The sequence below is a fragment of the Vipera berus genome (genome assembly GCF_964194415.1).
Source record: "Vipera berus genome assembly, chromosome: 2".
NCBI classification, from domain to species: Eukaryota; Metazoa; Chordata; class Lepidosauria; order Squamata; family Viperidae; genus Vipera; species Vipera berus.
In genome coordinates, this window is record NC_138203.1 from 125226945 (window position 1) to 125238268 (window position 11324).

General features: G+C 43.5%; 1 protein-coding gene across 1 annotated transcript; it reads left to right on the top strand.

Moving 5' to 3' along the window:
* Positions 1–698: 698 nt before the first annotated feature.
* LOC308662789 (lysozyme C, milk isozyme-like) lies at positions 699–3268 on the top strand (the record flags this gene model as incomplete). The annotated part of the gene is made up of 3 exons (XM_081318933.1): positions 699–837; positions 2359–2517; positions 3210–3268. The coding sequence occupies 3 exons, from the start codon at positions 699–701 to the stop codon at positions 3266–3268; spliced, it is 357 nt and encodes a 118-aa protein (XP_081175059.1).
* Positions 3269–11324: the final 8056 nt, after the last annotated feature.

Sequence of the window (11324 nt, forward strand, 5' to 3'; positions counted from 1 at the left end):
CCACCCAGTCGGAGGACACCCCCACCCAATCAGAAAGCAGCCACGCCTCCACCCAATCAGAACACAGCCCCACCGGCAGTTGGAAGGAAAGGAACAGCCAGACCACGCATTGCTCCTGGAAGCAGCAGGAGGAACACTCCGGCCTGATGATGACGGATGGGATTTCGTCGAAACGTCGCCACAACTTTCTGAAGATGAAAGGAACGCGGGAAGAAACCCGAGACTCTAGATCTACATATATATATATATATATATATATATATATATATATATATATATATATATATATATATATATATATATATAAGTTATCTGTTATTGAACATCAATCAACATGGAACATATCCATCTGAACAATAGTTGGAAAATTTCTTCAGGAAATGACATTGATCCAGAACTATTTATTAGTGATATCACTAATGCTGGCCAGGGAGTACTTCTACTACAGTTCTTTGGTTCATACTTGTGTTGAAAAATATTTTCATATTCTAATCTAGAGAGAGAAAATATTCCATTTTTGCAGGATAGAAAAGGTATTTTCAATTCCATTTGTTGCTTTTGAAACGTTATATTTCAATAAACCTGTATGCCCATTTTTCTGCCTTTTCCCTCCCCAAAGGAATGATCTTCCAAGACTGCAGAATTTCCTCTGATTTAAGGATCAGCTGTTTCCTATCATACATCCCAGGGCCAAGATGATGACTTTCTTCCTACAGACATTTCTACTAGCTTGCTTTGTAGCTACTATACAAACCAAGGTCTATGGTCGCTGTGAGTTGGCTCATGTGTTGAAAAAGAATGGGATGGATGGATATGAAGGTTACAGCCTAGCCAGTTGTGAGTGCAGTTCCTCACTGGATAACATATTACTCAAGTACTGAAAGTTGGACTAATGGCCTGCATGTAATATTCCCAATGTAGTTTTTATTAAGCAGCATTTCCTGTTTTTTCTCCATAAGCACGTACTTGCTTTATTTGCTCTAGAATTTGTCCCAGCTTGTTTCTTATTAGATTTCTTCCTACAGTTTTGCATGATTAATGCCTCTGTTTGTTTTTTGGATCTGAATAGTAGAACTTGAAGCCAATAGGTATCCATTTCTGATTATACTCATCAAATCTCTAGGAAGGTGCAGATTGGTGTAGCCAGATCTGACCACTGGCTACACTGGAAGCTCACCAGTGCAAAAGACACCAAGTGAATTGGGTGTTTTTACAAATTCCATTGAGTAGGAGTCCATTTCCTCCAGTAAAATTAGTGCCAGAATTAATTCCTTAATTAAAGGACCGATAAGAGGAAGCCCATCTCTATACCAGACAATTAAAATATAGAATTTGCTACCATAATATACAGTCTAATCATCCATTTATATTGTTTTTTAAGAGGCCTCAGCAAGTTCAGCTAAAATAAATTATCACTGGCTGCTCATGTTAAAATTTTAATGCAATGTTAAAAAGTTTAGCCCAATTTGACTTCCAGAAGGAATGATATGATCGTCTTTTTTGTGAGTTTTTTGGGGGGCCTTTGGTTGACCTCTGTGTAACATAGAACTTTGTGCCAAAGGTCAGGCAAAGCATTTTAAACTCCAAAAATGCTTTTCCCCATCACCAGTTTGAGGCACGTTTTGCCATTTCCATACATCATTAGCAAGAGACAAGTTCCAATTAACTGTTCATGGAGAGTCTGTTGATGTTACTTTCCACATAACCCTTTGATATTACTCCTCTCTGCTCTTTTTTTTTTAAACATCACACGCCTGCATATGCATATATAGTCTTTCAAAGAAGGAAGAGCTGTTTATCTCAAAAGGTCTAGTGGGAAGATTAAAAACAATTTTAGAGTGAACATTGAAAGGAGGATTTTCTTAAAAGCTTTTTCCACAGGGCATCTTGGCATGACCATGCAAGCTAGGGATAAAGGAGACTGAAGTCCCACATGTATAGAGGACTACAAGACATACCGTAGAAGTCAGAGTAGAATATTGGAATGAGAATAGTTGAATATTCTCCATGCATATAAAGTGTTTTCCGGTGAGACCGGTCTATCAGGGCAACCTGGTCTGCCCAAATATGGGACAGAGCTTTTGCCTTTCACCCCAATCTAGAAGCGTTCACAGGTCTCTTCTGCGACAGACTATTTGTCTGTTAAATTTAAATTTACTGACAAAGAATTTAAAGGGGACTAGTCTCCCTTTAATTCTTTGTCGGTAAATTTCAACTTGCCAGACATATGTTTCACATCTAGGCCTCTAGGCTGGATCTTGCCTCTTGGTTAGATTTTGGAATATTGAGAAAGTCAGAATGAGTGGAAGGCTGTGAAATGAACTCCGGAGCAACCTCTCTTCTTTCTCTCCTTTGCAGGGATCTGCATGGCATTTTACGAAACTGGCTTTGACACCAAGGCCGTTGATTGGCACAAAGGTGGCAGCAAAGACTATGGCATCTTCCATATCAACAGTGGTTTGTGGTGTAAGGAAAACAGTGCCTTATCAAAGGCCATTTGTGACATAGCTTGCTCAGGTGAGTTTGTTTTATATGGTAATGTTAAAAATCATTACAGTCAATGATAATGAGCCTGTGCAAAACAGAAGTTTAGATTTAGATTTAGATTCAGCAAGGAGATCTGTACCCTTGGCCAAAAGAATCCTACCAAGTTTGGTTTCTTGCATCCCCTCTTCTTCCCCAAGAGGGGATCATGTTAAATCTTTTTTTCCCCACACTAATATAACAAGCGGGCAAACTATTGTTTGCTTGCTTTTCTTAATTTTTCTGTACATTACCATATGTGTAATGGTAATTTCTCTTATTTCCCCCACTCTCCCATCAAAACAACTGCACCACTCAAGATGTATTGAAACATCGCCACCTGCTGGCTATTCAAATTGCAGATCTGGAGAAGGGTCAAATATTTAATGGAGAAAAAGGTACTCTCTGAGGTGTAAATGAAGCTTTACTAGAGCTAGACTCTTTTTATAAACCCACCAGAAGTCTACATGGAGTCAGCAGTTTTAAACTCCTGGAATAAATAAGTACTGTAGTCTTTTCTTTGCCTCAAAGAGTTTCTTCCAGCTTTGGGTTATTAGGAAAGTCTGCTGCCTTTGTTCACACCTTTCTAACATCTTCCTTTGTTGCTTGTGTTGCTCTCTTTCTCTCTCTCTCTGTGTGTGTGTCTGTCTGTCTGTCTTAAGATTTGCTAAATCCTGATCTTGAAGATGACATCACCTGTGCCAAGAAGATTGTGAAAGGCTCCACTGGCATGGCTGTCTGGTAGGAGAACAAATGGCTGCCTGTGTCTAATGATAAATAGTCCCCTCTCTATGATTTTGTAGACTGGGACAATAGCTCACAGCTATAGCCTGAATTCTTTAGATCAAGGTTGTTGTTTTTTTGAAAACTGGGTTCATGGATGGTGTTCTATTTCAGACAACATCCCTAATAAGCTTTGTTCAAGGTTGGAGGTTGCAGCCCAAATACTAAAGAAAGTCTTGCTGTCTATCTCAGCCTCATTATCTACATGTGATTTAGGCCAGGGTTTTTCAACCTTTTCACCCATTGTACCACTTTTAGGATATGACCTCATCCGAGTACCACCAGTTGCCTAGCAAGGTGTCAAAAACTTGACCAAAACAAAAAGGAAAAAAGTGATGAAGTACAGGTAGTCCTCAACTTACAACAGTTCGCTTAGTGACTGTTCGAAGTTACAATGGCACTGAAAAAAGTGCCCCCCAAGCCACAGCCGAGCAAGACACCTGCCTGCCCACCTGGAGGCGCTCTTCCTCCTGCACAAGGTTTTCATTATTGTGAGCATTTCTGTGGAGGATTGGCAGCGGGGGTGGGGTGGGGTGTTTGGTTTTTATTTTCCCCCCTCTGCTGGGTGGTTGCAGCAGGTTTTGGTCATTTCACATGACCCTGGGACACTGTGACTGTCATAAATATGAATCAGTTGCCAAGCATCTGAATGTAAATCACAAGAGCCTGGAGATGCTGCAACATTCCAGCTGATTGGCGCTTCTTCTGGGCTCGGCAGACATGCCAGGATCAGCGCTGAGCTCCAGTTGGAGGCTGGCACTGATCCTGACACTTCCACTGAGCCCTGACAGCCCTGCAGCTCCAGCTGTCTCTCGCTCTGGCTTGTGCAATGTTGCCACTGGTTCAGCTCATTCCCCTCCCCCACTACCACTTTTCTACGATGGTCGTGTACCACCTGCCAGGTGCCAATGTAGCACAGGTGGTACCCGTACCACTGGTTGAAAAGCCCTGATTTAGGCCAACGTGTGTCCTTTGGAATTGTGTTTTCACATAGAATTGCCAGTTCTCTGCCCTGTCTTTTTCTTGTGCCTTTACGGCTGATATTAAACAGACCAAGTGGTATCTGGGTACTCAGCTGCTTTGAAACTCATTGAATTTTGCATTTTGATGTGAAAATTTTGTTCTCGTGCTCATTGTTTGTTTGATACTCAATGCACAAGCTAGAACCTGTTGGTGTTGGCTGCCTTGTGGCTCACTACATGATTCCTTTTGGGGAAAAATTGTTTGATATTCATTATTTTTGGAACTTATCGTGCCTCCCAGAACCAATTAATGATGAGTACCAAGGTACCACTGTAACTTTTTTTCCACTTGCATTTTGTAATCTGAAGCTGTTGTTACTAAAATGACAAAAGACACCTATATAACAGAAATATGACAGAGAGACCAGGAGTGCATGTCCATTACGAGTTATTTTAAAGGAAGGAAAATTCTGCAGGTACAGATTGTCTAACAATTCCCTCTCCCAACTCTTTTAAATAACTTGAGCTTCATTATCCCTTTTTCTGAAATACAGGTGAACTTTGTGATTTGTGTGGGTTCTTAATCTCAGCCCTAATCCTAACAATTCCAGATAAGAAAATTTTGAATAAGAAAACCTTGAAAAAATGTACTTTGTGCATATGCAAATGCATGTCTGCAATTTTTCATATTCATAACATTAAAACCTCTCACTCCAAATGTTATGTATTGGGCTCAAGTGTAACACCATGTGGTTAGCTGGAGCAGTTAACGGCTCTCCAGCAACCCAGACTTCAGGTCTCCAGTGCTGCTATTGGCTACCCCTAGGCGGCAATGGGTTACTTTAAATCTATTGGCTGCCGCCTAGGGGCCAGGCTATAAATTGCTGCAAGCTGCAGCCCAATCCTCAGTTCAGATCCTACAAGCAATAAACCATGAGCTTTCTTGAACTCACTTGCCTCATCTTCTTTCCTGCGTGAAGCACTCACTACACAACACTGACGATGAAGGTGGGATCCTGCTTCTCCAGAAGAGCTGAAGTTCACTAGGGGAGAGGCAGCTCATGCCTGGAGGGAAAAGGCATTCCCCCCCTTCGGTCAGCTAGCAAGCCATGCTAGTGACCTCATGCTCAGCGGATTCAGTCCCTGGGCCTCGGAGAAGCAGGATTGGAAACCGCAGGAACCAACTGAAGACAGCATGCCAAAGGTCGGAAGACTTCGCGAATTCGATGTCAAGCATCCAGAGGGATGGCCTTCCTACTTGTCCCAGGTAGAGAGCTACCTCCGGGCAAACCAAGTTGCAGAAGACGGGCTAAAGGCCGCCATGCTGCTCTGCGTGTGCGGCCTGGCCACATTTGACCTGGCCAAAAATCTCTTTGCACCGACGCCAATAGAGTCAGTTTCCTACGCTGACCTCAAGAAGAAGCTGGCAGAGCATTTCCAACCAAAGATGTCAGTAATTGCTTGGCATTTCAAGTTTGAACAGCAATTGCAGCAGCCTGGTGAAACAGCATCAGAATACATCGCGGCCTTGAGGCAGGCCGCACGCCTCTGTAAATTTTTCGACGTGGAGGAGCGACTGCAAGACCGGCTCGTCTGCGGCCTATGGAATCGAACGCTCCAGCAAAGACTTTTTGCCAGACTGAATTTAACTTTCATCGAAGCTCAAGACGAAGTAATGGTAGATGAAGCCACCGGGAGTGCAGTCCAAACAGTCCAGCCCAACAAAACATCGAAACATGAAGAAACAGTCCACCACAAGGACGCCAAATGCTTAGAGGAATCTTCGGAGGAAGAAGATCCTAAAGTCAACAAGCTTCACAAGCAACCTGATGCACAGCACCACAGCAGCAAACAGCAAGAGAACACTTACAGGGCAATTTTCTTACATAGATGTAAGGGCTGTGGCGGCAACCATCAATGCGTTGATTGCAGATTCCAGTCAGCCAGCTGCAGGGCCTGCAGCAAAACAGGCCACATCGCAACGGTTTGCAGAGCTCGCCAGAGGGACCGGCCACCCAAACACCAGTCGGAAGATCCAACCAGGAGAGGTACTGAGGCCCAGGATCCATTTAGTGTGGGGTTTTGTAGAAGCCATAGAAGTGTATGCCGCACTGGGGCCCGACACCCCCTCAAACCTAAGCTCAAACTGCAGGTGGAGCTACAAGGAGTCCCTTGTAAAATGGAGTTGGACTCTGGCTCTGCTGTCTCCATTATCTCCCAGGACACCTTTAATTTCGTGTGCAGTCGCAGTAGTCAATGGGCCAAGCTAAGGCCCTCCAACATAATTTTAACTGACTTTCAAAACGCTCAAGTCAAAGTTAAGGGAGAAGCCACCTTGGCTGTAAAATTTAAGGAGTTTTATGGGCACCTGGATGTCATAGTAGTAGGGGGCCAGAGAATGAGTCTCATAGGACTCAATTGGTTTGATGCTTTAGGCATTCAAATAACTGGTATTAACCGGACACAAGCTGCGAACCTCTTGTCAGTTTGTGAGGATTTTGCAGACGTTTTTGATTCAGCCCTAGGAACATACACAGGCCGGCCTATCTCATTCAAGCTAGATCCTAATGTAGTTCCCATTAGGATTAAGCCTAGTAGAGTTCCCTTTGCTCTAAAGCATAAAATTGACTCAGAATTAGGCAAGCTTGTAGAACAGGATGTTTTACAACCAGTTGATGGTGGGGAGTGGGAAACTCCTATAGTCACGCCACTTAAGGCCAACGGAGAAATTAGGATATGTGCAGACTATAAATGTACACTGAACAAAGCCCTTAAGCAACATACTTACCCTGTCCCAGTGGTGAACCACATTTTAGCCTCTTTGCAAGGTGGAACCATTTTCACTAAATTAGATTTAGCACAGGCCTATCAGCAACTACCGGTTGATGAGGCCACAGCCGTAGCTCAGACAATCATGACTCACAGGGGGGCTTTCAAAGTAAAGCGTTTACAATTTGGATTTAGCGTTGCCCCAGGCATTTTTCAGGGAATCATGGAATGCACACTCAAAGGCATTCAGGGTGTTTGCCCTTATTTTGATGATGTACTTATTGCTGGGGAATCCACAGAAGTGTTAGCCAGCAGGCTCAGGGCTGTCTTACAGAGGCTTTGAGAAGCAGGCCTCAAATTAAAGAAAAGTAAAAGTAGTATTGGAGTCCCTTCAACAGAATTTCTAGGATTTCGAATTGATGCTAACAGTATTCACCCTGCTGAATCCAAAGTGAAGGCCATTAAATTGGCTCCTAGCCCTAAAACCAAGGGAGAGCTACAGGCATTCTTGGGCCTCCTCAATTTCTACCATGCTTTCCTGCCTAACAAAGCTGCATTGGCAGAGCCTCTTCACAGGCTCTTAGATAAAAAAGCTCCATGGAAATGGACTAGGACCCATGAGAAAAGCTTCCAGGACTTAAAGGCACTGTCGTCAGTCAAATGCACTGTAACTCATTTTAAGGAGTCTAAACCAGTCTGTTTAGCATGTGATGCATCTCCTTATCAGGTGGGGGCAGTCTTGAGTCATTTAGAAAAGAATGGAACACAAGTCCTCATTGCATTTTATTCAAGGACACTGTCCTTTGCTGAGTGTAACAATGCTCAAATTGACAAAGAGGCCTTAGCCATAGTAGCTGGAATAAAAAAATTCCATGACTATTTATACAGTATGGCAGAGACTTCACGGTCTTTACAGACCACAAACCACTGTTGGGACTTTTCACAACAGACAAACAACCCCCCCATATACTCTCCCCTAGAATGTTGAGATGGTCTATTTTGTTATCTGCATACACATTTAAATTGATTCACAAACCTGGTAAAGAAATGGGCCATACGGATAGCCTCAGCAGATTTCCACTGCCACTAACAGAACCAGACCTGGGCCCTGCGACCAGAATTCTGTCCATTCAGGACCTGCCAGAATTTCCCCTTCATGCTGGGGACATAGCTGCAGAAACAGCTACAGATAGAACACTGAGTAGAGTGCTCTCATGGGTACACACGGGGTGGCTAGATAAAAGCCCAAGCTCTGAGTTTCAGAGCTACTTTGTCAGAAGACATGAGCTATCAGCACACAAGGGGTGCATCCTTTGGGGAAACAGGGTCATAATCCCCTCATCATTGAGAGATAGGGTCTTACAGTCATTACATGAGGGCCATCCAGGCATTGTCGGAATGAAAGCCTTAACAAGAAGCTACCTATGGTGGCCTGGCCTTGACAAGGACATTGAGGCACAGGTACATGGTTGTTATACATGCCAGCAATCTAGGCCTGAGATGCCACATGCTCCAGTTCATAGGTGGGAGGAAACGCACACTCCCTGGTCTAGAATTCACATAGACTATGCTGGGCCCTTTCAGGGACAGCTCTTCCTCAAAGTGGTGGACAGCCACTCCAAATGGCTGGAAGTAATTCCAGTTGCTAACATGACTACTGCTAGGACTATCCAGGTGCTGAGAAAACTCTTTGCAATACATGGGTTGCCAGATGTCTTAGTTTCAGACAATGGGGCTCAATTCACTGCTGCTGAATTTCAGGCCTTCCTAAGAGCAAATCTTATCAGACATGCAACGTCTGCCCCTTTTCACCCGTCTTCTAATGTTCAAGTGGAACGTATGGTGAGGACCATGAAGGAATCACTCAAACGCATCGTAACAGGTGACTGGCATCACAGACTGGCAGATTTTTTTACTCTGCCAACATTCTACACCCTGCACTGCTACAGGCAAAAGTCCTGCAGAACTTCGTTCGGGGAGGCAACTGATCACTAAACTGGACAGGTTGCATCCAGATAAAGTGGCAGCAGAAGCCTCTTGACCAAAACCCCCAAGGGGGCTGCAACTGGGCAATTGGGTATGGCCAGAAACTATGGACATGGGAATCTGTGGGTTCCTGGTAAAATTACCAAATCATCTGGTCCCCTTTCTTATGAAGTGGGGCTGGAGGGAGGGCGAGTTGTCAGATGCTACATTGATCAAATCAGAAAATGGTTTCCAGAACGGCCACTAAGCGAGGACTGTGCCATAAGTCCCTTCCAAAGTCCCCAAACTGGCAGTCAAGCCAGCCCATACATGGGCTCTCAAGACTTTTCCTTCTTAAGCAATGAGGAAGTGGGCATAGAGGAGGGGAGTCCAGCAGTGCAACAAAATTAGTGGATCAGAGGAATGCTGTGGATATAATTTACTTGGACTTCAGTAAAGCATTTGATAAAGTAGATCACAACCTACTCCTTGATAAGATAGAAAAATGTGGGTTAGACAGCATCACCACCAGATGGATTTGTAGCTGGCTGATTGGCTATACTCAGCATGTGGTCCTCAATGGAACTGCATCTACATGGACAGAAGTGTGTAGTGGGGTGCCCCAGGGCTCTGTTCTGGGCCCAGTGCTCTTCAACATCTTCATCAATGATTTGGATGAGGGGATAGATGGAGAACTCATCAGATTTGCAGAGGACATCAAACTGGCAGGAATAGCCAATACTCCAGAAGATAGGCTTAAGATACAGAAGGATCCTGACTGATTTGAACACTGGGCACTATCTAACAAAATGAAATTCAATGGTGAAAAAAGTAAGGTTCTACATTTAGGCAAGAAAAACCAAATGCACAGGTATAGTATAGGTCAGGGGTAGGCAACCTTGGCTCTTTTATGAATTCTGGGAGTTGAAGTCCATGAGTCATAAAAGAACCAAGGTTGCCTGCCCCTGGTATAGGTAGTACCTTGCTCAATAGTAGTAACTGTGAGAGGGATCTTGGAGTCCTAGTGGACAATTACTTAAATATGAGCCAGCAATGTGCTGCAGCTGCCAAAAAAGCCAAAACAGTGCTAGTCTGCATTAACAGAGGGATAGAATCAAGATCATGTGAAGTGTTAATACCACTTTACAATGCCTTGGTAAGGTCACACTTGGAATACTGCATCCAGTTTTGGTCACCACGATGTAGAAAGACGTTGAGACTCTAGAAAGAGTACAGAGAAGAGCAATAAAGCTGATTAGGGGACTGGAGGCTAAAACTTATAAGGAATGGTTGCTGAAATTGGGAATGTCTAATTTAATGAAGAGAAGGTGACATAATAGTAATGTTCCAATATCTCAATATCTCAAAGAAGAGGGAATCAAGCTATTCTCCAAAGCTCCTGAAGGCAGGACAAGAAGCAACGGATGGAAACTAATCAAGGAGAGAAGCAACCCAGAACTAAGGAGAAATTTCCTGACAGAACAATTAATCAGTGGAACAACCTGCCTCCAGAAGTTGTGAATGCTCCAACATTGGTAGTTTTTAAGAAGAGACTGGACAGCCATTTGTCTGAAATGGTATAGGGTTTTCTGCCTGAGCAGGGGGTTGGACTAGATGACCTCCAAGGTCCCTTCCAACATCATCATCATCATCGCCACATGAAATTTTAGGGGCAGCAATATGAAACCGTTTGCATTGCTTGCAGGATGTTTTTTCAAATTTGCCAGTCTAGCCTATAGTCTAGGGGTGACTTGGTGCCCTCCATTTAAGCAATAATTAGGGTTTTTTCCTTGGTTAGCATTTTCCAAGTTTAGCCAAGGTTGTCCAGAATGCCACAGCCATGGAGTCAATCATGCTGAACCTATTCACCTGGAACAGCATGAGACAGGATTCTGAGCATTTGGGCTTCCTGTACTGTGTCCCAGCACTCTGTTCATAGTTTCTTCCTGTCATCTGAAGTGGATAAATAAGCCAGAAATCGCTTACTTAACAATTTCATCTAAAACAGGGGTCTTTCTTTATCTGGAGTGCTTTTTAAAAGCTGGTGTTGTAAACCCAATTGTTTTTGGTCTGCCACTTTTAACTTACTTGATAACAAGAAACCAAGTTTCTTCCTTGGCACATTGTATCTAGAAAAACCAATAAAGCTCGATCTAGTTTTGGTTCGGCACAGCTCCTGGACTTAACTGGCTAAGATCTGGCTAAAAGAGTGCTGACATGAGAAGGTGACTCAGTTAGCGGCTTTTAAGGAGGCTGAGAAGATTGGCAGCTCCTTGAATGCCAAGTTGAAAATAAATTATTTATAAAAAGAGCATTTCAGAA